The sequence below is a fragment of the Saprolegnia parasitica genome (genome assembly GCF_000151545.1).
Source record: "Saprolegnia parasitica CBS 223.65 unplaced genomic scaffold supercont2.2, whole genome shotgun sequence".
Taxonomy (NCBI): Eukaryota; Oomycota; class Saprolegniomycetes; order Saprolegniales; family Saprolegniaceae; genus Saprolegnia; species Saprolegnia parasitica.
This window is the reverse complement of record NW_012156396.1, coordinates 757,590-784,191: the sequence shown is the minus strand read 5'-3', so window position 1 is coordinate 784,191 and position 26,602 is coordinate 757,590. Positions and strand designations below refer to the sequence as shown.

The 26,602-nt window shown below is 62.2% G+C and overlaps 11 protein-coding genes across 11 annotated transcripts in view; 5 read left to right on the top strand and 6 right to left on the bottom strand.

Annotated features, from left to right (window-relative positions):
* Positions 1 to 326, top strand: part of SPRG_18945 (hypothetical protein) — a gene marked incomplete at both ends in the record, with an annotated part of 1,839 nt that extends 1,513 nt beyond the window's left edge. The window contains one exon of the mRNA XM_012339424.1: positions 12 to 326. Within this exon, the coding sequence (XP_012194814.1) occupies positions 12 to 326 (315 nt within the window). The remainder of the gene's footprint in view (positions 1 to 11) is intronic.
* A 78-nt stretch (positions 327 to 404) lies between these two features.
* On the bottom strand, positions 405 to 1,396 carry SPRG_00864 (hypothetical protein; the record flags this gene model as incomplete). The annotated part of the gene is made up of 2 exons (XM_012339080.1): positions 405 to 1,313; positions 1,364 to 1,396. 2 exons carry the CDS (start codon positions 1,394 to 1,396, stop codon positions 405 to 407), a joined length of 942 nt encoding a protein of 313 aa, XP_012194470.1.
* A 51-nt stretch (positions 1,397 to 1,447) lies between these two features.
* SPRG_00863 (hypothetical protein) lies at positions 1,448 to 5,233 on the top strand. Its single transcript, XM_012339079.1, has 15 exons — positions 1,448 to 1,593; positions 1,642 to 2,205; positions 2,253 to 2,469; positions 2,516 to 2,612; positions 2,661 to 2,942; positions 2,988 to 3,135; positions 3,158 to 3,568; positions 3,615 to 3,838; positions 3,885 to 4,003; positions 4,055 to 4,226; positions 4,272 to 4,438; positions 4,483 to 4,600; positions 4,651 to 4,777; positions 4,824 to 5,043; positions 5,087 to 5,233. The coding sequence occupies exons 1-15, from the start codon at positions 1,471 to 1,473 to the stop codon at positions 5,203 to 5,205; spliced, it is 3,108 nt and encodes a 1,035-aa protein (XP_012194469.1). The 5' UTR covers positions 1,448 to 1,470; the 3' UTR covers positions 5,206 to 5,233.
* A 3-nt stretch (positions 5,234 to 5,236) lies between these two features.
* Positions 5,237 to 5,990, bottom strand: SPRG_00862 (hypothetical protein). Its single transcript, XM_012339078.1, has 4 exons — positions 5,812 to 5,990; positions 5,562 to 5,760; positions 5,422 to 5,514; positions 5,237 to 5,375 (listed from the first exon to the last, which is right to left on the bottom strand). The coding sequence occupies exons 1-4, from the start codon at positions 5,967 to 5,969 to the stop codon at positions 5,256 to 5,258; spliced, it is 570 nt and encodes a 189-aa protein (XP_012194468.1). The 5' UTR covers positions 5,970 to 5,990; the 3' UTR covers positions 5,237 to 5,255.
* A 78-nt stretch (positions 5,991 to 6,068) lies between these two features.
* Positions 6,069 to 6,700, top strand: SPRG_00861 (hypothetical protein; the record flags this gene model as incomplete). The annotated part of the gene is made up of 2 exons (XM_012339077.1): positions 6,069 to 6,461; positions 6,518 to 6,700. The coding sequence occupies 2 exons, from the start codon at positions 6,069 to 6,071 to the stop codon at positions 6,698 to 6,700; spliced, it is 576 nt and encodes a 191-aa protein (XP_012194467.1).
* A 28-nt stretch (positions 6,701 to 6,728) lies between these two features.
* SPRG_00860 (hypothetical protein) lies at positions 6,729 to 7,361 on the top strand (the record flags this gene model as incomplete). Its single annotated transcript, XM_012339076.1, has 2 exons — positions 6,729 to 6,857; positions 6,921 to 7,361. The coding sequence occupies 2 exons, from the start codon at positions 6,729 to 6,731 to the stop codon at positions 7,359 to 7,361; spliced, it is 570 nt and encodes a 189-aa protein (XP_012194466.1).
* On the bottom strand, positions 7,354 to 9,200 carry SPRG_00859 (hypothetical protein; the record flags this gene model as incomplete). The annotated part of the gene is made up of 2 exons (XM_012339075.1): positions 7,354 to 8,991; positions 9,037 to 9,200. The coding sequence occupies 2 exons, from the start codon at positions 9,198 to 9,200 to the stop codon at positions 7,431 to 7,433; spliced, it is 1,725 nt and encodes a 574-aa protein (XP_012194465.1). The 3' UTR covers positions 7,354 to 7,430.
* Positions 9,201 to 9,640: 440 nt separating this feature from the next.
* On the top strand, positions 9,641 to 10,823 carry SPRG_00858 (hypothetical protein; the record flags this gene model as incomplete). The annotated part of the gene is made up of 5 exons (XM_012339074.1): positions 9,641 to 10,238; positions 10,284 to 10,430; positions 10,474 to 10,558; positions 10,609 to 10,703; positions 10,760 to 10,823. Exons 1-5 carry the CDS (start codon positions 9,652 to 9,654, stop codon positions 10,821 to 10,823), a joined length of 978 nt encoding a protein of 325 aa, XP_012194464.1. The 5' UTR covers positions 9,641 to 9,651.
* Positions 10,718 to 20,423, bottom strand: SPRG_00857 (hypothetical protein; the record flags this gene model as incomplete). Its single annotated transcript, XM_012339073.1, has 11 exons — positions 10,718 to 10,972; positions 11,021 to 11,261; positions 11,306 to 11,491; positions 11,535 to 13,231; positions 13,283 to 15,053; positions 15,102 to 15,206; positions 15,252 to 16,338; positions 16,386 to 17,132; positions 17,183 to 17,347; positions 17,397 to 20,205; positions 20,258 to 20,423. The coding sequence occupies 11 exons, from the start codon at positions 20,421 to 20,423 to the stop codon at positions 10,824 to 10,826; spliced, it is 9,123 nt and encodes a 3,040-aa protein (XP_012194463.1). The 3' UTR covers positions 10,718 to 10,823.
* Positions 20,424 to 20,545: 122 nt separating this feature from the next.
* SPRG_00856 (hypothetical protein) lies at positions 20,546 to 22,317 on the bottom strand (the record flags this gene model as incomplete). Its single annotated transcript, XM_012339072.1, has 2 exons — positions 20,546 to 20,958; positions 21,009 to 22,317. 2 exons carry the CDS (start codon positions 22,315 to 22,317, stop codon positions 20,546 to 20,548), a joined length of 1,722 nt encoding a protein of 573 aa, XP_012194462.1.
* Positions 22,318 to 22,606: 289 nt separating this feature from the next.
* Positions 22,607 to 26,549, bottom strand: SPRG_00855 (hypothetical protein; the record flags this gene model as incomplete). The annotated part of the gene is made up of 2 exons (XM_012339071.1): positions 22,607 to 25,535; positions 25,585 to 26,549. 2 exons carry the CDS (start codon positions 26,547 to 26,549, stop codon positions 22,607 to 22,609), a joined length of 3,894 nt encoding a protein of 1,297 aa, XP_012194461.1.
* Between the last annotated feature and the right edge of the window lie 53 nt (positions 26,550 to 26,602).

Sequence of the window (26,602 nt, the reverse complement as noted above, 5' to 3'; positions counted from 1 at the left end):
CCGCGTCGCAGTGCGCGAGTGTGACGACGACGCGTGGTCCGTCGGCAACGCCCAAAAAGCTCTCGGTGGCCCCGACGCCGCGCAAGCCGCTGGCGACAACGCCGGTCACGCCTCGCAGCACAGAGCAACGCCACGAGCTCGTGGCCAAGCGGCGCGAGGAGAAGGAGCGACGCGAAGCCCAGGCGCGCGAAGAGGCGCTCAGGCAGCGCGAAGAGCGCCGACTCCTCCTTGAAGCCAAGATGCAAGCAGAGAAGGACGCGCGCGCCGAGCTCGTCCGAAAACGCCTCCTCGAACGCGACGACCACGTCCTCAAGCGCCACGTGTAGACCGTACCCCACTTATTTTATTCAACCTAAAACGTCTCTAATAATCCCATTTGTATGATATACTACTTCCAACCACGGCTACGCGATGGCACGCTCGTAGATATAGAACGTGTGCCCCGTGTGCCACGAGACGTCGCCCACCGCGGTGCCAACGAGGTTGAAGCCGTTGCTGCGCGAGAGCCGGTCGGTGTAGTCGAGGACGATGCACGATGTGAGCTCCACGAGCTTGCGCTCGAGCTTGGCCCAGAGCGCTCCGTCCCAACACTGCGACGCCAGCACCAAGAAACGCGTGTGACCCAGCGACGCGGTGAGCATATCGCAGGCTTCAAACGTCACTCGAGGGACGCCGACTGCGAGCTCCTGCGCTTGCTCGACGAGGAACGGGAGGATCTCGACGCCGCGGACGGGGACATCAGCGAGTAGTGCAGTGTAGAGCGCAAGACTCCCCGTCGACGAACCAAAGACCGTGCAGGCTTCGGGGTGCGGCACGGCGCGGATGCGACGGAGCGCCGCAGCGACGACGGGCACCGCTAGGAGGTCGCGCCATGTCGCAAACGACGTCGATCCGTACGCGTACGTGGCGATCGGGTACGTCTCGAGGGCTTCTTGGGCAGCGAGGAGGCTGCGATGAAACTCGCGGGTTGCTTCGAGTGCGCGCAGCGCCCGAATGCAGTCGCGCAGCAACGGCTCCTGGGCGGCGTCAACGCACGCGCCGTCGACGGCAGCCATGTCGCGCGCCATCCGCATGTCACGCTCGCTGTCAAAGAAGGCTGCGCTAGGGCACGTTTGCCGCGTGTGCGCTTCGAAAACGTCTATGGCGTCGCGCACGAGGGCGTCGCAGGCGGCCATGGTGCGCGCAGGGCAGCCATTGGGCCGGCGCAGATCGCTCTCGACACTGGCGCGCACGTAGCGCATGCATCGCAGCAGCTTACGCAGAAGCGGCACCAAGTCAGCCTGCCCAAAGGCGACGTGGCTCATGAACTGGAGCTACACGAGCGTGCTGGCGCCTCGTACGAGAAGAAGCATCGATCGACTACCTGCTGCAGGTACGCTTGGCCGGCGGCGAACATGCAAGATCTTGATTTGACATATCCGGATGCTTGCAACGCAAATGGTGTGCGTTGGGGCCAAAGATCGCAGAACGATGGAACCCAAGCCGTCCGAGAGCGACGGCGCCAAGACGCTGGCCCGCGCAACCAAGATGGTGCAGCTGGCAGCGATGCGAAAGCATGCGCTCAACCGCACGGACGTCTTTAGCCTCCTCCAGGTAGAGACGCCGAAGGCGCAAGATGATGGACCCAGGCATGCGCGATAGGACTGCTTCTCGCCCGAGGCGTCCAACGCGCTCAAGATCCTCGGGTACCGCCTGAGCTACCTCGCTCCATCGTGCATGTCGACGGAGCTGTGGCAGTTCGTCTTGGAGAGCGCTGTGAAGGAGCTCGCGGGCGCTAGTACCCAGGGCTCGGCCCCGACGCTCGTGCATGTGATTCCCGTGTTTGACGTGCTGCCGACGACCACGGTACTGAGCTTTCTTCAGCAAGGCGAGGCAGAGCCTCTCAAGAAGATCCAAGCCTGCGTCGGCCACGAGTCGCTTCTCGTTCGGCAAGTGGCCCTCGGCACGTTCAGTCGCATGACGATTCTCTGCACCAAAGTGCTCTTCGCGCGCGGCCTTGGCCGGTTCCCGTTCGAGTCGAACGAAGCGCGCATCGTAGCGCAGCAAGACGTCACGTCGATTATCAACGACATGTGGAAGATGAACGTCCACGCGGCCGAGGCCGAATGTCCCTCCGTCGCCGCTTGTGCCTTTACGAGCCTTGCGCACCTCTTTGAGCGCAGTCTTGGGATCCAAGAGGTCACCAACTTGGACCTCGACTTGAACGTACGCTGTCACACTTGAGATATGGCACACTTTCATGTCTGTCGTAGCCAGTCCGAGAAGAGCGCGGCGTCGACGAGCTCATCTCGCTCGTCTACCACATGGCCGCACCGCGCTTTGAGTTTCTTCGCGCCAACGCCGAGAAGATGCCGCTGGAAGCCCAATTGGACGCGATGAAGTACCTCGCGATGCTGTCGTACATGATGATGCAGCGCAGCGGCGGCGCGACGCCCGGCCTCGCGATTGCGCTGGTCGAAGTGGATACTGGTACGACCACGCACGCCGTGGATGAAGCACACGAGGTGTACGACAGGGAGTGGCCACGACGATGAGAAAGCGTCGACGACCAAGATGCGCGTCGACGTCATGGTTGGCGAGATGGTCGATGCGTGGCTTCTGCCGGCGTACGGGTACCATACTATCCATTTGTATTGCACCGTGCTGGACGCTTGGTCTAGGAAAGCGTCACTTGTACAAGCCTACACCATCGCCCAAGTCATGTACATCATTATGGCCCACCCGCTGCAAACGTTTTCGCGGCTCAAGTGGTCGTCACTGCTCGTCGCTCGCCTGGCTGCGATGACGCAAGCCGTGTCGTCGGCGGCCATCGTGTCGAGCGTGCAGGACCGCGAACACATGCTGCGTCTCCAAATCGCGCTGCTTCCATCAACCAACACGTACGACTGCCTGCAAGCGCTGCAACCCACGATGGCGTCCATCGCCGGCATCGACGCCTCCGCGTAGGTGCCTCTACGATCGGACTCTCGACTCATCCTTGTGCGCAGGCACCGGCAGCAATTCTTTGCCGACGTCTGGCGCGCCATTGTGCCTCGCCTGTGCCGCAACGGCCAGCTCCCGCTTCTCGAAGCTCTCTGTGCGAGCCCGCTCTTCCACGGCTGTGCTTTTTCCTCGTACATGAAATGCAGTCGGAGAGTGGATGCTCATGGCGAGATAGGCTTCGGGCACCAAGAGCCATGCGTCGAGTCCCGTGCAGCAAACCTCGTATGAGCTCTTCAAGGCACTCGTCGAGAGTCTCTTGACGTCGCAGGACACGCTAGCAGCGCAATGGGTCGTGCTCAAGCAGTTTGCGCCCATCTTGTCGAGCAAAACGCCGTCGGAGCTCCGGCACGCGACGCTTTTGCTCTACACCTGCCTCCTCACGCACGCATGCAGTCTCTCGCGTGACGCGGCGTCGGTCACCTTCCTGCACACGTTTGTTGAGCCATTGGCGTTCAAGGGGTTGCCGTACCCGAACGTGCGCGTCCAGCTTTACTGGCTCTGCTTCAAAGTGCTGCCGCCCAAAACGACCAGCGACATCTTTCTCTCGTGGGTCACTGCCGAGCTCGACCACATGGAAGCCCACAAGGTATTAGTTGCATGTAACACAATGCAAGTGCATTTAGATAGCATAGGACGCCGATGCGCCGCCGCCCACGGCGCTAAGCAACGACGGGCTCTTGGGCCACCCGCCGACGGGCCGACGACCGCTCGCTACGCACGATTTATCTCGTTTCTTTGCCCTCATCCTCTCGTTGAAAGCCGTGTTGGCCCGAGAGCCCGCGTTCAGCCAAGAGGTGCTGCAGGTTCTCGGCCGCGTGCGTCAGCGCCATGCCACGCATCGCGTCATTTGCACCAAGTACGTACTGCTTTGGAGAAAACCCCGATAAGAACGCAGTGGATAGAGTCGACCAAGCGATTCAAGATGTTTCGGGTCTACCGCGCAACCTCGACGCTCTTCCCGTGTGCATTTTGCCCGATCTGTTTCGTGCGTCGGCTTTCTTTCCCCACATGTCGTCGACAGGTGCGAGAATGGTGCACCGTTTGCCTGAAGACAGACGCGTCGCTGTACTAGGCCTGCGTCGCCACCATGTGCCGTCGTCCAGCAGCGTTGGCACCGTTGTGTCTGGGCCCATGGATCCGCTCTGCCTCCAAATCTCGTTCCGCGAGCCGTCCGAAGCGCCCGAGCTTGTGGCGCTAGGCATCACGATCGTCAATGCCAGCACGGTCGCAGTTTCCAACTTTAGGTCGACCTCGTACCGTCTTGACAGTATGGTGACAGACTCTTGTAGCGTTCTCGTTGGCACCAACGGACCCGTGCGGCCCATGGGAACGGCCGATAGCACCCTCGTACGCGTCACGGACGAGCTCAAGCAAAGTGCAAGCATCACGTCGGAGAAGGTGTTTCAGTTCCAACACTTTGCGCGCGCCCGGTTCACCTTTCGCGTTATCTACGAAGGTCCCTCGGAGCGTCAAAGCGGCAGCTGAGATCTGGCGTACTAGGCGAGAATCCGCTGCGCATGGGCCTCAGCGATGCGTACGCGATGCCTTTGGAAGCGCTCTTGCAACGCCCGAGCTCGCGTGACGCTGCCCCCGCGGCGTTCCAGTCGCACTGGCAATCGTACGCGTCATGCTCGAACGTCCTCGAAGTCTGAGGAATCCCACTCGTAGCGCGGCTGCCAACCGCGTCTACAACGTCACAGCCCCTTGTACCTTGGCGGTGCACGACCTCCTTGACGTGCACGACAAGATCGAGCGCATCGATGGGCTCGATCTCGTGACCCCCGAGTGGGCCCAAGTACGCGCACCGAAACTCGACGTGTGGGATTTGTGATATGTCGTAGTTTCACTTTCTCACGACGACCAAGTGGAAAGAGCATGTCCTTCTCGTGCTCTCCGCCGCGCGAGACGACGCGTGGCGCGGAACGTGGGAGGTGCGGGGACCCCCATTGGTTGTCGCCGAGCTTGACAAGAGCCCCAACGAGCTTTTGCGTCTACTGTCGTCCAGCGTCGATGTCGCCGCCGTGCCCGAGAAGCGACCAATCGCGACGAGCCCTCGCCACGGTACTCGTGCGACTCGGAACTGACACCCTCAACACGATGGTAGGTAAAGCCAAGGACCCGCTCTCACCGACAAGCGCGGGCGGACGAGACCAAGTCCGTGACAGCACGCCGACGACGACCCGGCGCGCGCTCCTGAGCTTCTTTGGCGCCAAAGCGCAGTAAACAAAAGTACATGCACCTTGGTCAATGCACAGTCTCTTCGTTGAAGGTGCTTATCGCTGCAGCATGGCTTGGGCCGTGTACTTGAGGCCGACATTGGCAAACGGCTGCTTCTTCTCGTCCGCGGCGGCTTTGCGCGCGTGGAGCTCTGCGGTCCGCGCTGCCCAGTACGCCTACTCAACTCCTTCATCGCTGGATCGTTGTTGGAGCGGACCAAACCTCCTTGTCACGCTGCTTTTGCTTCTCGAGCTCGTCGTGGAGATTGCCGGCGACGGGCTCGCGTCCCTCGATGAGCTCCCGAAGCGTTTGCACCTGCCAAAGCATCCTTATCTTGTACTCCATGTGCACATGGACCGCACCCAGAGATCTCGCAGCTCCATCTGCGTCGCTTCGAGCTCGACGAGCTTGGCGCCGTCGGCCGCGAAGAGAACGATGAGGTGGTCGCCGCTCGCATGCACGTTGGCAATGGACGCGAGCGAGATGACGCAGGGGTCTCTCTTCTTGCCCAAGCGCAGTGTGGCCGACGACGACGAGGTCTCATAGCTCTTGAGCTCGAGGCTAGCAACGTCGTGGTTTCTGGTTGCAGGTCTTTACATGCATGGCTGTTACCACGAGGCGTCCGAGCTGAGCGCGACGTGCACCTTCTCGGCCGTCGGCAAGAGCCCGAGGAAGGACGCGGCCTTGCGCCGGAAGACGTGGCCTTCCTGCAGCAGCGCCTGGCGCTGGCGCTGCTCAAACGACGCGTTACCGCAGCAGTTGTTGCCCATAATTTGTCGAATAAATACTGAAAACCGACAATGTCAATGGCGCGCGCAAGTTGAGTTTAAGTTTCACGCGCAGAGTCGAATTTGCCGGGAGCCACATAGATGAAGATCACCGCGTACTTCGCGGTCCTTGGATGGGCCCTCGCCATGGAGCTCCTCGACTGCGGGCCGACGACGCCACCGACGGCCAGCTGCAACTGCCGGCCAACGACGACGACCCTCGCGCCGACCACCGGCCTCGCCGCCCCTTCCGGCGCCGGGAGCGACGACGGCGCCCCGCGCTCGCCCTTGCCAGCACCCGGAGCGACGACCGCGGTCCCGACGACCACGATCCACGGAGGAACACCTACCACGAGCCCATCGTCGAGCTCGGTGAATGCTACAACACCGATTCCAGGACCCACGACGACGAACAAGACAGCGAGCCCTGGACCGTCCACGACGCGACTGACGCGAGTGCCTGTCCCGACGAAGACACCGACGCCGACGACGACGGTGCCATCAACGACAGGACGCACGAGCCCGGCTCCCCTCACGACAAACATGACGAGCGCTCTTCCGACCCCAAGCATGACGACGACCGTGAACCCTACGTCGTCATCCTTCATGACGACACCCTCGACCTCTCCAGGAGCCACCTCCATGAACCCGACGTCTATGCCTGCCTCGAGCGCTCCGATTCTGCCGAACACAACGACTCCGACGGGAACGATGAGTCCTGGATCGACGTCTAGCGCGCCTCGTCCGAGCACAAACAGCTCGATGGCGCCTCCATCGCTTCCTCCCTCTCCCTCCGAGATCCCCGTCACGAGCGTCAACATGTCTACGGCGACTCCGGCACCAACGACGGCGGTCCTGGCCTCACCTTCCGCAAGCACGACTTCCCCCGTCGTTCCTACGGCCAGCCCTAATGCAACGTCATCACCGCCGAACTCGCCGTCTCCGTCATTGAAGACACCCAGCGTGACTACTACGATGAGCACAACCTTAGCGCCGTCCAGCCCGACGTCGAACGTCACGACCCAGCCGATGCAAACCACTACTGCGCCTTCAGCGGTCGACTTGACACCCGCGGCTACGACGGCAAGCCAAACCAACGCGACGACGCTCATGCCGACAGCGTCTGCGGCACCTGCTCCGACGACAGCAACGTCCACAACTGCAGCGCCGACGAATACTGTCACGACGCAACAGAGCTCGACGACAATCGTTGGGCCGTCGCCTGTCCCTTCTGCAACCGTGCTGGCCTCAGAGTATCCATCATCTGATCCGGTTCATCCGGCGTCAACCTCGAGCTCCCCGCAACCGGGCGCTTCAACTGCGTTGGCGCCCAAGCCGATGGCCTCGACGGCCCCATCGGCTTTGCCTGGAAGCAACCACACCAAGCACTTTTAATCGTTTGATCCAAGAAGCATAAACACGTTGTGCGTTGGACAATTCGTTTTGAGCGCCCACAGATGTTGTTTACACATGCCGGTCCGTGCCATAGGACGCCGAGACACGGACGCGGAGGTTGACGGCCGTGGCACCTCGCATCGGAGGCGTCGTTGGCGTCCAGCCGCTCACGATAGCTTCGATCTCCTGGAGGGACCGACCACATGTCTCGGGCACACAAAAGAGGGTCAAGAGCAGCGCGAGGATGTTCACGGCTGCCATGGCCACGACGCTGCCTTGAAACATCTGCACTGAGTTGGAGATGACGCTAGAGCGCAGACCGTCGAGGACATACGCCGTCACGAGAGCAGTGAGTGACGCAAGGAGCACGACGACGCTCATGCCGGCGATGCGCCGGCGCGCCGGGAACAGCTCGCTCGCAAGAACGACGGGCGTGACTCCTAGACCAATGTAGTGGCCGGCGGTCATGAGCAGCAGCAGTGCCGATCCTGGCTCCTTGACGTTGAGCGTGTCATCGGGCCCGGCTTGGATACGCAACCCGAGGAGAAGGCACGCGGTGAGGATCACGATGAAGGCGCCAACCTTGAGGCACCAGATGCGGCCTTGAGCATCGATGAGCACTGTGGCCGTAAGGACGCCGACGGCAGCCGCGCCCGTGGCCGCACAGCTGAGCAGCATTTGATGCAGGTCGTTCACGTTGAGACCGATGCCGAGAACACCAAACGCGTAGGCGCGCGACGAGGTCGGGTACAAAGTCGGTACAATCAGCGACGACGCGATCGACGAGAGAAGAAAGAGCGCGGCGACGAGTGCGAGGGGTCGGCCAAAGCCGCGTCGAAGGCTCTTGGGGCCCGCGTGGGCCGAGAGCACGTCAGCATGAAGGATCGAGTTGACGCGAACTTCGGCCCGGGACTGCACGAGCGCGTCCGACTGCAGGAGCCGCGTGCAGACGTTAAACGCCGTGATACGGTCGTTGTGGCGTAGAAGGAGCCACGACGGCGAATCCGGCACGAACTGCATGCAGATGAGGAGCAAGAGCCCGGGGATGACGCCGAGGGTCGCCATGATCTTCCACTCGCTCAAGTTGAAGCCGACGTAGACACTGCTGAGGTAAATGAGTACTTGGCCCAAAATCAAGTACAGAAAGCGACCGACGAGACCGAGAAACGTGCAGAGGCAGAGCACGCGGCCTCGACTGTCGTCCTCAGCGAGTTCACCGAGGAAGACAGGCACCACGATCGTAAAGATGGACACGGCCATTCCGAGACAGTAGCGGCCGATGAGAAGCGTGACCTGGCCAAAGGCCACGCCGATGAAAAGCCACCCGAGCACATACGGAATCGCCGCGAGCTCGATCATAGTCGCGCGCCCGAGGTTGTCGGCGAGCTTGAACGTGCAGAGCGCGCCGAGAAGCATGCCGAGCGCGAGCATTTGCTCAAAGAAGAAGGCGGCGTGGTTCACACGGCCCTCAAACATGTCGACTTGGATGTTGTAGAGCCGCGTGGGCGACAGCGGGTACTGGTAGACCCATTCGTTGCAGACCCACGCGCTCGAGAGGATGACCACGAGCACGTAGAAGTACGCGCTGTAGCGGACCGAGCTGGACTTGGTGTCAACGACGGCGGGCTGCCTAGTATCGTCGTGAGCGGCGGCTACGTTGGCAGCATGCATGTACCTCGTGTTGATGGGCGTCGTCTCGGTGGCGTCGTCCGTGTCCGAGCCGGCTGAGTACGACCGCCGGGGCGGCGTCGAGCGGATGTACGTGTGCGGCAGGAACGAGAAGTCGCTGCGACTTGGGTTGCGCATCGCATGGAGCACCTGCTGCCACGACGTGCTCATCGCCGCTCGCCGAGGAAGAGGCAGGATGAAAGCACGCCACGCTCTCGCCGATTGGCTTGTTTCAGCCAATCCAAGTGCTTAAAAAGAGCTTGCAGTTGGCCTGCGTTCCAGCATTTTAGCCAATGACTGCGTATCTTCGGCTGCGATCCAATGCGTCGACACCCCGCTGCGATGACCTGTCCTCAAGAACATAGTTACTGGAGGACATCACGAGCTTATGTTGAGTATCTGTGAGTAGTGAAAGGCGCGCATGTCAAGCTACCGTCAGCTCTAGTCTTGATGGCAAAGCAAGGGCCACTGCGCAAGGTGATATGCCTGTGACAGGCAGGCGCACTTACGAGAGCATCTTACAATATTTTCGTATATCTTGCCAAATAGTGTGCAAACAGATTCAACACTATTACCGATAAATCTTGCGATCAGGAAATAGCCTTACGTTATTTTCGCACCGATGGCGTTCCAGCGGGACGTGCTGCCGCTGCAGCAGCTCGTGCTGAAGTACCTCTCCAAGCGGTATGCGCCCGAGATCATTAGCGACGCGAGCCTCGAGCGCGCGCACAAGATTGCAGACCCCGCGCGGACCAAGACGCACAAGGCCAAGCAGGAGCTCATCCGCGCCGTGTTGCAGACCGGTCGCTTTGGCGACGAGACGCTGCCGACAAGCTTCTTCCATCCGAGCTTGACCAAGATCGAGATCAACGGCGCGCGCATCTCGACCGCGTTCATTGAGCGCATGGCGCGCGTCTGCACCAAGCTGCACGTGGTCAACTTCTCGGGCTGCTTTCGCCTCACGGACGCCTGCATTCGGGTGCTCCTCTCGCACTGCAATGACATCAAGGAGCTCAACATTGAAAACTGCCGCAAGCTCACAGACGATACGCTGCGCGCACTCACCGAGATGTGCCCGAAGCTCCACAGCATTGACATTGGCGGCAACACCAACATGACGCTCGATGGCATCACGGCCTTCGTCGAAAAGCACCCGAACCACTCCAAGTTTCTCAAGCTGCACATCTCAGGCCACGCCGTGACCGACCAGTACCGCACGTCCTAGATGCGCTGGCTTATTCTTTCTCGTTGTAGCACGCTCAAGATCATTGCGGCCAAGTGCAGAAAGCTACAGAGCATCAGTGTCGGCTACTGCGGCGTCTCGGACGATGCGCTCATCGCGCTCCTCCAGCGAAGGGAGTCGCTCGTGAAGCTGTATTTGCACTGGAACACACGTATCACGTACCGCTGCACTGATTGTCAGCCGCAACTCAGGATGATGTAGCGACCGCCTTCTCGACCACCTCGCCCGGCACTGTGCCAACCTCCAGGAGCTCGACATTTGCGGCGTCAAGACCGTCACCAACGACGTACACGCATGCAAAGCAGCGCGCGCCTCTTGATGTTGGTTGCTCCGTAGGCCATTTACGCTTTCTTGCTCGCCAAGATGGACGGGGCCGACGATGGGCAGCGCGACGCCAAGCGCCTCAAGCGCGTCGACTTCAAGTACACCAAGTACGCGCGTATTGTCGATCCGATTTCCGTGTATTGATGATGGTTGCTGCAACTAGTATTTCTAAGGAGGTGCTCGCCCACACCCACGAGATGTACCCGGACCTCGACGTCGTCTCGTGATCACTCGTCTTCGTCCTCGTAATATACATCCATGGCCCCGCCCGTCTGTTCGTCGGCGTCCATGCTCGTGCACAGCTGGATCGCAGTCTGGAGGCGCACCGTCATGATCTCGAGGCTCGAGTACGCGGGCAGTTCGAGGTTGAAGAAGCCTACAAGGCGAATGAGCACCAAACAGCATGCAATACTTTTCAGCGTACAGGTATCGGCCTTGGGCAAGAGCGAGTCTTGGGGCGCGCTCGACGTCGGCGGTGGCTTGATGAGAAGCCGCGTGTGCGTCCGGTCAAACTCGGCGTCGTCCGACGGCAAGGACTCTTGGCCCCACGCAAAGTTGATGAACCGCCGCTTGTCGGCCTCCGAGAACCCGAGCAGCGCCGTCCAAAAGAACTCCAAATGCGCGTGCGTCTCGCAGGTCATGCCGCCCGCGTACTTGGTGTGGCGCTACATAAAAGATGCACATAAGCTCCCAAATCCGATTGCCCTACCTTGAGCAAGGCCACGTCAATGTTCTGGCTGCCGCAAATGTGCTGTCGCAGCTCGACCCACGTGTAGAGCGAGATGAGCGTCAGCGGCACGATCTTGGAGACACCTTTGAGCATCGCGTCCACTTGCGCTTGGCACTCGTACAGCCGCGCTTGCGTCGCCAGGGCCACAAAGTCGGCCCAATTGGCCTAGTATACATCCTGTCAGATGTACTCGGTGCGTCGTTCGTACGGCAGTGACGGCCACGGACGCGCCTTGAGGCACGAGGTCCACACTACTGCCGTCGGAGAGCGTCGTTGTCATCGTGAGGCCTTGGTCCAGCAACGGCGGCGACGTTAGCAGCTCGTAGACTGCAACATCCACGAGCTTGAGGTCGTGCAAAGTCGGTGTTTCGTGCACAAAGAGCTTCCAAATAAGCGGTGCGACGCGCAGCGGAAGGTGCACGCCCGTGCGGAGGCAGCAGCCCATAAGAACACCCACAAATTCATACTGCGAGAGCGCCATGGTCGACGTCTTGGCGGGCACCGGCAGCACGCAGTCGCGCAGCTCGCCCGTCTGCATGCGTCCGTTCGGCGTTGGCTCGAACAGGCCAAGTCGGATGCACTCGTACGACATGTCGCTAAAGAGCTGGCGGTACGGCCCGCCGTCGCCGACCACGTGCTCGCCCGCAAACGTGACGCCGAACGCGATGAACGGGTCGGACGCGCCGAGCGGCCGCTTGGCCCGGAGTGCGGTCGCCGGCACCTTCTCCAGCTGGTGGCGCGTGCTCTCAAAGAGCGAGATAAGCTCGGGGTGCTGCTTCCACTTGAGCCGGTCAAGCACGACGGTCGGGCGCTTGCTCTGCGTCTCGGACGTGCTCGTATTGTCGTGGACGATGGCACTTAGCTTGATCTTGACATGCGGAAAAAGCAGCTTGCGCGCGGCGCAGATGCGCTTGGCGAGCACGGGGCCCTTGAGATCGATGAGGGGTAGTGTCTCGAGCAGCAACCAGTTCCACTCTTGCAGGAGCGCAAAGCGGAGACGAAGCTCCCACAGCGACACCTTGAGCTCCGCTGCACTGCACAGGTGGCTCGGCGAGAGCTCACAGAGTGTGAGCAGCCCCAGGCGCCGGCACTGCGTCATCGCAAGCTCCAGCAGCTGGACGTCCATGGCCAACGTCCACTTGGACTGCGCCGCGACCGCCTTTTCGATCGATGTCGTGTGGCTGCAGTTGCCTTCGAGATCGAGCCCCGACGCCCGCATGCTTTCGTAGATTTGCCGCGCGGAGGCCGGCGTCGCGCCTCTTTCCGCAAGCACGTGCGCCAAAAAGTCGGCCATGCGCGGGTCGCGGTCGTCGCCAGCGTCGTACGAGTCTTGGAACCGCAGCGCCGAAACAAAGTGGCACGCGGCAGCCGGCACCTCGACGTCACTCGTCGCAATAGGCTCGCTCGAAGGCTCCATCGCAGCCGGACGCACTTGGTCACACGCCATGTCGCAGACACAGCAGTGCGTATTGTCCCATGCGTTCAAAAACGTGCACGCGGGGCAGGTCCAGCCGTCGATGGTTTCTTCGACCGGTGCCGGCGACGACGAAGATGGCGGCACTGCGCGGGGCGACTCGCAAGCGATGCACGCGGCCGAGTCGTCGCAGTTGTCGCACGTGCACACGGGGCAAACCCACATGGTCGACGCTGGCGCTGCCTCGGGCGTTGGTGCCGGGGCGCCAGTCGTCTCGGCCAAGTACGCCATGAGCGCTGCGTCTTCCTCGGTTGGGTCCCCTTCAAAGACGAGCGGCTGCTTGAGGATGCACTGCTGCAGCTTGGGCACAATGTCGTCGCGCCCGACATCCAGGACGCAGTAGCCCTTTGTAAACCCGTTTGCATCCACGGGGCAGTAGAGCACGCGCGCGAGGATGCCAAACCGAACCGTCTCGGTGGCCGAGTACATGCCTATACCGGGTATCTGTTGTTAGATAACAACCATGCGGAGTGGACTCGTACTCGGATCATCGGCTTCGCCGCAGCACTCTTGTAGCGCAATGTGCGTGAGCCACTTGGTGACCGCTGCGATGAGCTGCTCGAGGTCGCGCGTGCGCGGCAGCTTTTGCAGCAGCAACAAGCGCGACGTACACAAGTCGACGCGCTGAAGCTTCTCGGCGAGCGCGCGGACTTCGGCTGTCGGGACGCGACCGGGTCCATCGGACGCGAGCGACGCAGCAAAGGCGGCGACACGCGCAAACTTGCTTAGGACCGGCACGGACGACGTGTGGGGCAAGGTCGACAGCAGCTCTGTGAGTTGCTGCGTATACGTTGAGAACATGGCGTTCGTGCTCTCTTTGGCGTACGCGACCTCGTACTGCGCGAGCCACTGCTTCACGAGCGAGCTCGCGACCGTTGTCGTCGGCGACATCCACGGCACGAGGGACCGGAACGCGACTTGCTCGAGGAGCGGCGGCACTTGCATCGCGCTTAGAAACGACGCCCAGCAGCTGACGAGCGGCATCGGCGGCACGGACGGCAGCTGCTGCAAGACACGGCCTAGCCACGTGGCGAGGCCAAACGCTTTCGAGAGGCCGTCGACGCGCAGCTTGTAGCGCGCGTACTCGGCGGCCTGCGTGCGGAGATAGCACGTATTGCCTTGGACGACGAGAGGCGGGAGGTTGGTGAGGCCGCGGCGCCCGCCATAGTAGACGCGCACCACCCGCGTGCACTCGGCGTCGTAATATACTTGCAAACTCGCCCCCGCCGGCAGGTCCATGAGCACGGGATGCACAAAAAACGTAAGCAGCAAGTAGCTTGCGCCCGGCAGCGACAAGCACACTAGCGGCTCGGGCGGCGAGCTGCTCGTGACGAGGAACGACCCGACGCGCGACACTTCGAGCGACGCGCTGAGACTCGCGGTGAGGTGCGTGATCAAGTCGGTGGGCGTCGGCGTCGGCGGTGTCGCCACCTTCTTGCTGCCGACGGGCTTGACGGTCGCACTGAGACTTGCGTGCTGCAGCAAAAGGACTTTTTGCAGCGGATGGTCGCGCGGCGGCGCTGTCCACGCCGGAAGATCCGTGGCCGCCACGTCCAAAAGCGTCGCGAGCGGAAAGCCTTGGCCCAGAGTTGCCCACGATACGTACTCGGGGCTCTGCGACACAATGGTCCACACGGCGCGCCGTGCGACGGCCGCGATGGATACTTGTAGAGCCGCCACAAAGCGCGTTGAGACGGCCGGCGTCAAGAGCGACCGACTCGGCTCGCTGCCGTCGCCGGCTTGGAGCTGCGAGACGTGGAACCAATAGTGCTCCAGTTGCCCAGCACTTGGGTTGTAGAGCTGCAGGAGCGCGAGTTTCTTGGTCGCCTCGATCGTGCAGAGGCTGCCCGTTTGGCCAAGGCACCACGCCATCGCCGGCACGAGCGGGTCCGAGAGCGACTGCACAATGTAGCGTCCGCCAACGACAAGGTCGTCCATCTGCAGCGCCTTCCAGTCCGTCTCCGTGTCGGGAAAGACGCAACCTGGCGGTACGTGGCCGTCGCAGAGCGTGTGTGCGATCTGGCGCGCGGCCGCCATGTTGCCTTCGCGCAGCGGCTCTCGGAGCTGGGCGAAAAAGTAGTCCATTTCGTACGACTTGAACGAGCCGCGGACGTATTTCTGGATCGCGGGAATCACGTAGCGCTCCCAATAGTCGAGGAGCTTGTTGCGCCCCGGGTGCACCGGGAGAACGTCGGCCACGTCAGCGTACGCGTACACATTGTACCAGTACATCGGCCGCTCGTCGCCGTCGTCCTAATTACGACGACTGAGTATAAAGGGACAAAGAACGATTCGAGACACCTCTTGGAGCCGCGTCTCGTCGGTGAGCGCGAGGGGGATCGAGGCGCGCTTGCGACACGGCCCGAGCGCCACAACGTGGTGCAGCCCCCGATCAAATGTCCACGCCTACACGGCCGTAGTGAGCGTCGGTGTCGCATAAAGAAGTCGCACCAAGCGATGCGCGGCGGCGAGGTGCTCGTTGACAAACTCAGTGCGTTGGGACGACGGCTGTGCGAGTTGCAGCAACGCGTGTGGCATCGAGCCGTACGCCGCGATGGCTTGGTTGTCGAGCACGGACGGCCAGAACGGCAGGAGCGCCGAGATCGCGTGGAGCGTGCGCTGGGCCAATTCGTGCCCGAGGGCGTCGTCGCCTCGCACCACCGACACAACGTCCTGCGCCGCGCTGGCCAGTGCACCAATCGCGTCCTCGAGCACATCGGCCATCGGCTGGTTCAGTGGCACCTCGGGCACAACGACCAGCGAGGCGAGCGGGACGTTGGTCTCGACGCGAGACCCAAAGGCGACGGTGGCCGTATCGACGCCAACGTGCTGAAGGCAGCCGCGCGCATCGTGTAGCGTCACATAGCCGCCGACGCGCACCGGTTCGTCCATGCCGCCGAGAAGTGCGAGCGCTCCGATCGCTTCGAAGTACGACGGCCCGAGCTTCGGGTCACGCAGGAGCCGCGCGATGGGTCGGAGGCTCTGAAGCACAACGTCCTTGACGGTCGCATGCGTTGCCCACGGTCGAGCAAGCGCGACAATTTCGGACGCCATCTCGAGCGCGTACTTGCACGAATCCAGCACCACCGGCGGGGGCGCGGCCCGGTTCAAGACGAAGGCATCCGTGGCATCGAGTGTCTGCCACGCATCGAGCTGCGACTGGGGCGCCCGGCCCGCGAGAAAGGTCGTCGACAACGTTTGGATCGCATCCAGGAGCGCGTCGGCTTCCGAGACCGAGACGTTCGCGACAAGGACGACGTGGCCTTTCCGCATTAGTTCCGAGAGAAGCGCCGACGCTTTCCACACGTGTGTGCCGACGAGCGCCATATCGGGCACAAGCGCAACGGCAGCGGTCGACGCCCGGGGTGGAAGCAGATCGCCGGCGCCCGCAACGTCAGCAAAGCGCAAAAATGCGTGGTCGACGTCGTGTGTCTTGGCGAGGTAGCACCCCGCGCAAAGATCGTAGTTGGGACAAATCGAGCACTTGAAGCGGTACCCGACGACCGGGCTTTGGTTGCACCCGTCGCAGCGCACATTCCTACGCAACATTGTAGACGTACGTGGGCGATCAACACAATGACGTACCGGTGCACGATCGACGCATCTTTCATGAGCTCCTCCTGCTTGGCCGTGCTATCGACGTCGACAATGACATCCCAGGACGCGACGCGGGGCGGCTGGATCTTGTCGTGAAGTGCGCCAACGAGCTCGACCAGCGCGTCACTGCTATCGTTGTTCCAGTAGAGCACGACACCAAACGTCGTGTCGACAAGAGTGCTCTCATCGGACGCTGACGCGAGACGTCGCCCCAGCAGTTGTAGCAGCCGACGCACAACAGCAGGCGGCGGCACCACGCAGAGATGCTTGAGAATCCGACAGGCGGTCATTTGCACACGCGGCGCGCTCTGTGACGACACGAGATGCTCCAGAAGCGCAGGCACGAGCCAGGACGGCGGCGGCGATTTGTCGGTCAACGTGAGCGCTTCAAGGATCCCGAGAACGCGGCCGGCGTCCGCAGTTCCCGTCACGAGTGCCTCGCAATCTTCGATGGACGCTCCCGTGACAAAGACGTGACGCAGCGCAAGCCACTGCACATCGCGCAGCTGCTTGATGAACGCAACGCGCTCAAGTTCCACGGGCGCGGCCGCGGGCCACATTGCATCACTCGTCGCGTCAGCGCTCATCGGCGTCTCGGCGAGCACATCGAGGAGGACACGACGGAGCGACGGCGTCGCCAGCAGCACAAGGTCTGTGCACATGAGCACCTTGTCGGCAAAGGGCGTCGACGGCGCGCCAATCTTGGTCAGCAGCACGCGCTGCAGTCGCTGCCACCTAGTCCCATGCATGATATCACGACGAAAATCCACGCTTGCCCAACGTACTGCTCCAGGACCGCGGCCCGGCTTTCGGCGCTGCCCAGTTCACAACCCGAGAGCATCGACTCGCGCGAAGTCGCGAGGGCCGTTGCAAGTCGACCTGTAAAGAAGCGTTGCGTACTCGGACTCTGAACGCTCGTCAGCAGACGCTCAATCACGCCGAGGGAGTCCCTATGCCGCAAGCGTTGCATCGCAGAAAGGATTGAAGACAAAGACGTACCGGCGACGCGCCGCGAGTGCTTCGTGCGCGACCTTGGCGTCGGCGACGTTGATCGCGTCGGAAGGAAATTGCAGCAATGCGAGGATCGCATCCAGCGCTGCGTCATCCAGCACCATGTCCTCTCCCGAAGCGTCGTACACTGGGAGCTGCAGCAAAGCGAGGGCTCGAGCGCGAACCCGTTCGACAAGCGGCACCAGCGGTACGACGCCAGCAGCCTTTGCTTCTTCGAGGTGCTCAAAGAGCGCGGCAGGCGTCCGCGTCCGACACGACTGCAGCACGCAGAGCTCGTTCAAGAGCGTGTCGTTGCCTCCGAGACGCTCGAGAAAATCGTCGCGCGACAAGGGCGACTCGAGCCACGCCTGCCACTCGTTCTCGAGCTGCGATTGCCGCAGCACCCACCGCTGAAAGCTCGCGAGGCGTCCAATCGCACGCCGCATCGTACGCTCGCAGTCCGTCGCGTTGACCAAAAGAGCCAGACATGCAAGCACCATCGCGTGCCATTCGCTCTGGGGCTTGAGCGAGATCGGACCGAAGCGCGATTGGAGTGACGCAAGGCCACCGGCCGCCTCTTGCGTCAATAACCATGCATACTGACCGTGCGATGCTCGGAGCGGCCCAAGCGCTTCTAGCAGAACGCTTGGCAAGGCCACGGTCTCAGATCTCAGACCCGAAAACGCCACGAGGCTGCAAAGGTGCGCGACAGCGTGCTGCAGCGCGAGGGCCGATGGAAGACCGAGCTCGTAGTACGCGTCCACAGTCGCCTTGAAGCCGTATCGCTGCTTCTCTTGGCCAAGATGGTCGCGGGGGTGGGTGGCCGCGCAGAGAAAGACACTGGCGCAGTCGCCGCCGACGCTCAGCGCTGGCCAGCGCGCACTGTGCCCGGACGCAAAGACACCATCGAGTGCGTCGTCGGCACGGACGCGGTCAAGAGCGACGTGGGCGTTGGGCGTCACCAACACAAAGTCGCTGCTGCTGATCGTCTTGGAGTGCGCGTCAAAGCGCCAGCGCAGCGCCGACGCGCCAGGCGCCGACACGGTTTTCCGGAACGTCGGAATCCCGACGCCGTACGGGTGCGAGCTCTCGACCGTGTCGACGTACGAAAAGAAGCCACTGCGCTGGGCGGCACGGAACGCGAGCTCGGCTGCTTGGCATGCTGCGTCGTCGGCGGTGGCCGAATCGAGCGCTATCAGCAGCGCTTGGAGCGCGGGAAAGAGCTCGCGCGCCTTCGTAAGAGAGATCGATGCCAGCAACAGCGGCAGCAGCGTCCCCACAATCGAGCTATCGAGGTCTGCAAGCCCATGCTGCTTCAAGTGACAAAGACAGTGGTCCAAGAGCGCTGAGAGGATACCACGGGGGGCGTCGTTGGCGTGTAGTGCCCACGCGAGCGTTGAAAACAGCACGCGCTGTGCCGGTGACATGCTCGGCATCGTGGACCGCACAATGTGCTCGGCTTCTCGGCGATCCAGCGCGAGGATCTGCAGCAGCCAATCCATGGACGCGCTCTGGAAGAGACGCGCGAGGAGGCGCGTCGACGCAGCGACCGTTCGAAAGATGCTGCCAAGGAAGCTCACGATCGCGTCATTGGGCGTAGCAAACGCGTCGACGGGACGCCCGAGCGGCGTCAGCGCCATGAAGGACCAGTACGTCGCATCGAGGTGCACCGAAGTCGCCAACGAACCGACAAGCGACTGCAATGCGTCAGGCGTCTGGAAGAAGAGGCCGTGCACGAGGCCCCAGAGAAGCGCTCGCTGGGCCAACCGAACGCGGGTCTGCGTGGTTTCGCTATCAAAGGCATCGCATGTCGTGTTGCCGCGAACGATGGCTAATAGCAGCGCCTCGAGGTGCGGCAGATGCACATCATCAAGCGGGACATTGGCCGGCATGTGTTCCTCGAGCGTCCCGACGAGCAAGTAAAGCCATGCGTTGATGAGCGCTCCGTCGCATTGCGCATCAACTGCGAGGCAGAGGTAGGTGCCAAGGCCGGCGATCGGCGTCTTGTCCAAGACAAACGGGACCATGTACCCTGCGGCTGCGTCGGCGGGCATGCCGCCAAAGCGAGCAAGGAGCTTCTTGAGCTGACGGCGCTTGGCTTTCGACGTTGTCGGATTCGCGCTCAGTATCTGCACGTGTAGCTCCAGCGTCGCCCGGGCGTGTTGCATCGGTGGCACGACCGTACGAATGCCCATAATGCGCGTGAGGTGCGACAATACCGCGCATCCGACGTCACGTCCGGTCTCGAACGTTGTCGGCGCCGCCAGCTCGGGTGCCACGTGCTCCATGTTCATGTACTCCATGAGCGCATGGCTGCTGGTCGAGTACGCAAGCAGTCGGTCGCGTGCGCGGTCATAAGCCATGGGTGACCCCGCCGCAATGTCCGAGACGGGCGTGAGGTCGCCGAGGGCCGCACCATCCGAGAGCGCAAAGAGCAAGACAGCATCACCTTGGCGATGGGATGCACGTCGTCCGAGGAGCCGCTTCTTTCCATTGTCGCCGCAGAGGCCGCCGGGAAGAACGATGCCGAGCTGCGTCCCCGTCGTATAAAAAGAGCCGGCCAGAAGCACGACCGGATCCAACGCCGCGACCGCACTGTCGAGCGAGAACGAACGCACCATCGAGATGACGCGGGGCTCGCGCAGATACGACTCTCCCGACGATTGGAGCCACTCGTGCGCGGCGGTCAGATCGTATTCGTGCTTGACGAGTGCGATCTTGCACTCGATCGTGCTAAAGCAACCTTGCCACGCGGCTTCGAGCTCGTGCACGAGTCGGTCGCGGTCGCCAACGGCATCGACGGCGAAGAACGTGTCGTCTACACATGCCAAACATGTCAACCATGATCGACATAATAGGGCGTATACTACCTTCAAGCGCGAACGGAAGCATATCGTCGACGTCAAGAAGCGGCGGGCCCTCGAGCACAAGCGTCGACGTGAGGCAGTGCCGGCAGAGGTCATAGTCGCAGCCGTCCATGCACCGAAAGCGCGGGATCGACTGCCCGCAACAGCCTTCGGTACCGCCGTCGCACATCCAATCCGAACTCGCAAGACACTCTTTTTACCATGTGCGGATGCAACGATGTCTTGATGGCCGGCGGTGCCGACAGCGCATCCTCGAAATCCAATGGTTTTCTGGTCTTTTTTCCGCACCCATCATCGACACCATATTTCGGCTTCACTCACATCGACGAGGCGCTGGAGCGTCGACACGTCGTACTGCGCGACGACGAGCGGCGGCGGCGAGGCACTCAGCGACGGCGCCAACGCCGCGAGCAGCGGCGACGCATAGTCAGTTATCGGGCGCACGAGCGGCGTGTGCGCAATGATGCGACCGTCGGCATCTTCGACGACGATCTGAATATCAAAGCAGCTCTCGGCACCCCACCGGTACGTGTTCATGCGTTGGTTCTTGTCCCAGCGCACGGTGATCCCGCTGCCTTTGATGCCGCCCCACGTCGAGATGCGCTCGACGGTCCCGACGCTGCCTGGCTCACCATCTTGGTTGGACCACTTCCAGTCGGGACCACGCACGACACGGTTCCCGACGGCAATCGGGTTGAGGTCGACTAGACACCATCATGATGTAGCACATCAAGAGACTTGAGAACGAACGTACCGATCTGCAGCGCCTTTTCCGACTTGCGTTTCGCGTGCTTGGACCGGTGCAGCGTCGGCGGCATGGGCGATTTGTGCGCCTGCAGCGGGTCTTTGCACGTGATGGCGTAGAGGTAGTCGCCTTGCGACACGAGCGCGTAGACGCTGCTTGGCGTCACGCCGTCTTTGGCCGCGCAGAGCAAAAGCGGCGCAATATGGGCGAGGTCGAGACTGATGCGGTCGATGCACAGACCCGGCATGGTGATCGTGCGGCAGTACAAGTGGTCGCCCACGAGGCACAGCCACGAGCGCTCGACGTCGGCGCCGCGCACGTACTCGTGGTTCCGCGCATACACTACGTTGCGGAGCGTGTCGCCGGCGCCCGTCCCGACCTTGAGCAAGCCCGCACGGCAAAAGATGTACAAGAACCGCCCGTCACTTGCAAACGCATCGCGCATCGACAGCATCGACGCGTCGATGGACCACGACCCGACGAGACACCGGGGCACGGGCAGCGCGAGGCGCGGGAACTCACGGTTCGGGCTCGCGTTGCTGTCATTGTTTGGAAAGTGCGCGAGGGGACGCAATATCTGCTGCAGCAAATCGCGGTCGTCGACTGTCGAGAGGGCGACGAGGTCGCAGGACGACCCGAGGTGGAGCATCGTACAGGCCACAAACTGGAGGAGCGACGACGACTGCAGGTGCACGGCCAGCGCGAGCAGCACGAGCATCGCGTGCCACGTCGCACGACTCCATGTCTGAGGCGCGTTCGTTAAAGGCTCGTACGGGTAGCGCATCGTAACGCCGCAGGCCGTCATGTACGCGCAGACGTCGGTGATAAAGGCGTCGAGGTCGATGGCTTCGTAGCGCAGGGCCCCCGGTGGAAGCGCAAGGAGCTTGGTCGCGCATTGCAGCTGCAGGTCGTGCGTCGCGTCGAGGGATCGGTCCCACGCCTGCACGTCCTTTCCCGGCACATGCGGCCACTCCCTGGGATGGATTTCGTCAAAGTAGACGTCAACACTGGGCCCGGACGGAGCGTCGTCATGTGGCGGCGCCGTCTCCTTGGCTTCGGCCCATTTGCGCTTGCGCATGTGCACCCAGTCTTGCTCCTTGCTCAGGGCGGTCGCAAATTCTCGGAGCGTCGCAAGCGTCTCGTCCGGCGTCGTCTCGCGGTACCAGCGGCTCGGCTCGGCCGCATGGAAGGACGAGACCCGATGGGCAGGAGTCTTGGTCGGCAGCGTCTTGCCTGGCAGCGGCTCCTGCTCGGTCCCCGTCAAGGCGACGCGGTCCCCGAAGAGCCCGAGGAGCCGGCTAAGCTCGCAGTCGTCCATCACGAGCTTGAGCTTTTGGCAAGAATGTGGCCGGCGACGTTTTTATTTATTAAAATTATGCTTGATATCTGCGTTTTTATAGTCGGATATGCGCAATCGAATTCCAGAGGATCCTCTGCGTGGGGCGTCCTGGTATGGCAACACCTCCGAGGACGCGCGCGGCGATGGCTCCGTCCGTGGGGTGGTGGGAGCTTGGCGGTATGCGCTGGTAGTGTCTGCTTGGTCCTGCTCCAAAAACACGGAAGTATAGTGTATTTACGGCCAATTACGGGATTTCATGATTGCTGTGTCACGTCGCCGGTTGTGGGACAGGAAGCACGTCGGTCGGCGGACCGACACCGACGACGTCCCCGCTGTCCATGAGCACGACGCGGTCGTAGCGCCGCGCCGCCTCCATGTGCTGCGTCATGACGAGAACTGTGGCGCTAGCAAAGCTCTCGGCGAGCATTCTCTGGAGCGTGGCCTCGATCTCTGGCGACGCCTCGTCGACAACGAGGATCTTGGCCTGGCGCAAGATGGCGCGTGCGAGGCAGAGCAGTTGCCTTTCGCCGAGCGAGAAGACATGGTCGCCATCGATCGGCGTATTGAGGCCAATGCTTTGAACTGCGCCTGCCAACGCGACGCGGTCCAGGGCGGTCCAGATCATTGTGTGGTCCAGGTACACGCTGTCGGGGTCGAGGAACCCGCGCACTGTTGCATGCAGCCACGTCGGATATTGGGGCACGATCGCCATCGACTGCCGCAGCGACGTGATGTCCACATCGCCCACGTCGACGTCGTCGATGGAGACGCGGCCGTCGACGAGCGCATACAGGCGGAAGAGGGCGAACGCCATGCACGACTTGCCAGCGCCGGGACGCCCAAGAAACGCGATCGTTTCGCCGCCAGCAATTACGAGCGAGACGTGGTTGAGAACGGCGGGGTCGTTGGGCTTGTACGAGAGGGCGACGTGGTCGAACGTGATGCGGCCGTTGGGGAACCAAAAGGTCGTCCTCGCCTCACGTGCCACCTGCTCTTGCTCGACCTGCGCCGCGAGAAGGAGCCGCTCGGGCGCGCCCATCCACGTCTCGACGGCAGCAAGCATATGCACGATGCAGTCCAAGTGCACGGGCAGCGCGAGGCTGTACGTGATGAGGAGGCCGATGACGGACGGCGCGTACTCGCCGCGGACGCTCACGGCGCCAAGCAGCAGTGTCGCTTGCAGCCCGGCCGCGACGAGCTGCAATTGCAACGACGTCCGCGCATGAATCACAATCGTCGCAAAGCGGGCTTGGGCAAACGCCTCGATCTTCTCGTGGTGGAGGTGGTAGAAGCGCAGGAGTTGCTTGTTGCCGTACGCGCGGATCGTGACGCTGCCTTCGACGCAGGCGGCGACGAGCGTGCTCAAGGGCGCTTGTGTTTGCTGTAAAAGTCGCTGGAGCTCGCGCACCGGTAAGATGGCGTCGCGTGCAATTTGCCAGAGCGCAATGGTCCATGGCAGGAGGAGAATGCCGAGCACTTGGAGCAACGCGATCGCTGCCAACAGCGTCGCGCACAGCGTCGATGCGAACACGAGGATCGGGGCCAGCGCATACAGCATGTGGACATCACAAATGTACATGTCGTCCCGGAACCGATTTAAAAGGCGGCGAAGCGGGTAGCTGTCAAAGAACGCCAGTGGCGCCCGCAAGGCGCGATGCAGAAGATGCCGAAAGAGGCGTGTGGCAGCATTGCGCGCCAGCACGAGGACGAGGTAGGCTTGTGCGCTTATGCAGCACACACTCGTCAGCAAAAGCCCACAGTAGACAACCACGGGTAGCTCGCGCCCGCCGATGCCCAACGTATACAGCTGCTGCGACAGCCACGTGTCCGTGCCGTCCAAAGGGAAGGCCACTTGGGTGAGCCAGAGGTCACTGGCGACGCGGAAGAGCTGCGCAAGCAGTATGCATACGACAAGTGCCACACCGCATCCGTGACGCCAATTCAAGTACGCGCCGACGACAGACGATGGCACGCGCCGGTGGGGGCTCCGCAGTCCGTCGTCGTCAATGAAAAGCACAAGGCTACGTTGCACCTGCGTCGCTTCATCAATGAACGCGACGCGTTTCTCCTTTGGCGTAAACACGTAGGCCGCGGACGTGGCGGCCATCGGCGTCAGCTCGACTTGTGGCACGAGCAGCGGTGGCGATGCCATGGGACCCGACGGCACGCGCCGCAGCGGCGTCGGAAGCGGCGGCGACGACACAACGTCCAAATTCGCGTGGTCTTTCGGGCCCTTCTTGCGCCGGATCGGTGACTTGGGTAGCTTTTCACGCGCAGTGTTGAGCGCGGTCGTGACGCTGCCATCGTCGGCGACGCAGATGGTCGCGTCAATGTATTTGGAGCCTACGATCTCGGAGTCGTTCGAGACGAGAAGGAGCGTCTTGTGCAACAGGACACCGAGAAAGCAGTGCCGAAAGATGTGGCCTGCCACGTTGGCGTCCATGGCCGCGAGAACATGGTCGACGAGGTAGATATCTGCGTCGCTGTAGCACGCGCGGGCGAGGCTGATGCGCGCCTCTTGGGCTGGCGTGAGCACGACCGTCTTGGCGCTCGGCCCTTGCAGCACGGGCTCGGTGCGGTCGCCGAGCGGGAAGGTTAGGAAGTCCATATTGAGCGCGCACGCGTCGATGACGCGCTGGTACTTGGCCCGGTCGTACGCCTTGCCAAAGAGAATGTTTTCGCGAATGCTGAGAAGGCGCTGGACCCACGGTGTTTGGGCCACGTACGCGATCGAGCCACCGAGAAACACCGTGCCCGATGCCTTGTGCATCTCGCCAAGAATCGCAGCGCAGAGCGACGACGTGCCACGCGCACCGTGGACGACGACAAAGTCCCCACGCGTGACGCGCAGCCGGACCTTGCTCAAGACACTTGGCGCGTCGCGATGCCAATGGAACGTCCCGTCATGGATTGCAATGACCGTGTGATCGCGCGCGTACTTGGCCGCGTTGCGATCGGCCACGGTGACGACGTTGGTGTCATCGACCTGCTCGACGAGCAGCACCGACTGCATGCTCTGGAGCGCGCGCACGGCGAGGACGGTGGACTGCACAGTCTCCAGAAGGAGTGCACATGGCGCCTGCAGGAGGTACACCAGCGCCAAAGTCGGAAAGACCAATGTCGCGGGCCAGTGGCCCGGTGACAGGATCGAGTGGGCGACAAAGATCGCGAGGACTATGAGGGCCGGGGCACAGGTCCTGTGTATGCATCGTTTCAACACATTTACATGCAAGCAAAAGGACGTACAAGAGGGTGCTCGAGAGCCAGAGATATCGGAGGTGCCGCGAAAGCGCGGCTTCTTCGGCGTCGCGGAGCTGCAGCACGGCTCGCTCACACGCATTTTCCCAGCCATTCCACTTGACCATTTCCATGTTGGAGAAGACCTTGTGGAGCTCTTTCATGCGGGCGTTGACGTGCTGCGAGTGCGCGGCGCTGTGGGCCGTCGCGCCATAACACACCGTCACAAGGCCGTAGAGTACAAGCAGCGCGCACGCAACGGCGATGCCAGCATACAGCGCCGAGCCTACCGAGTAGTAGAGAAGACCCACGCCCACGGCAATGTGGAGTGGCAGCAACCACAACCGGTGCACGAGCAAGGCCACGTCCGCGACTTGCATGACTTCGGTCGAGAACGTCGTCGGGCTCAGCTCCTGTGCCCAGACGGCGTAGCTCGTGTGCATGCCCAGCGCCTTCTCAAAGAGCATGTGCCGGAGCGCCGACGTCAAGTGGATGCCGACGACCGCGTTCTGAAACACCAAGTGCGCCCGCGCTAGGGCCTTGACGATGTACGTGAGCACGAGGCTGCCGCCATAGAGCAGCAGCGTCTGCGTCTTGTACGGCGTTGCAAGCGTCTGCAGAATGAGGTAGAGAAGCACGGGCGGCGCGAGATCGGCGACCGTCGCGAGCAGCTTCAAGACGCCAATCAAGGCAAAGCGCTTTCCGAAGACTGCAAAGAACGCCTTCACAATGCTTTGGCCATGCGTGTGGTACTCGGCGTCAAAGTCGGCAGCCGCAGCGTGCACCTTGTTCGAAGCTTGAAGTGGCCACAAGTCCGACGCTTCGAGCGGGCGCGTGTTGGCGAGCGGCACCAGCGGGGCTGCCCACGAGAAGAGCAGCGTGGCGGCCCAGCTGGCCGCCTCCAGCGGGTGCGTCGCCGCCGCCTTCTCGACGTCCGCAAAGGTCTGGTACTTGGTCGACTGGTGCCCGAGCATGCCACTTGTGCACCCGACGCAACGACGAGCTCTGCCAACGGCAAAGCGACGCG

What these genes read in the sequence shown, in the direction of transcription:
- SPRG_00863 (XM_012339079.1), top strand. Translation starts at nt 1,471, where the DNA reads ATGGAACCCAAGCCGTCCGAGAGCGACGGCGCCAAGACGCTGGCCCGC. An exon ending in GTCGCAGTTTCCAACTTTAG is followed by an intron (nt 4,227 to 4,271) that starts GTCGACCTCGTA and finishes AGACTCTTGTAG; the next exon opens with CGTTCTCGTTGGCACCAACG. An exon ending in TTCCAGTCGCACTGGCAATC is followed by an intron (nt 4,601 to 4,650) that starts GTACGCGTCATG and finishes TCCCACTCGTAG; the next exon opens with CGCGGCTGCCAACCGCGTCT.
- SPRG_00862 (XM_012339078.1), bottom strand. Translation starts at nt 5,969, where the DNA reads ATGGGCAACAACTGCTGCGGTAACGCGTCGTTTGAGCAGCGCCAGCGC. An exon ending in CTCAGCTCGGACGCCTCGTG is followed by an intron (nt 5,761 to 5,811) that starts GTAACAGCCATG and finishes CGACGTTGCTAG; the next exon opens with CCTCGAGCTCAAGAGCTATG. An exon ending in TGGAGCTGCGAGATCTCTGG is followed by an intron (nt 5,515 to 5,561) that starts GTGCGGTCCATG and finishes ATGCTTTGGCAG; the next exon opens with GTGCAAACGCTTCGGGAGCT.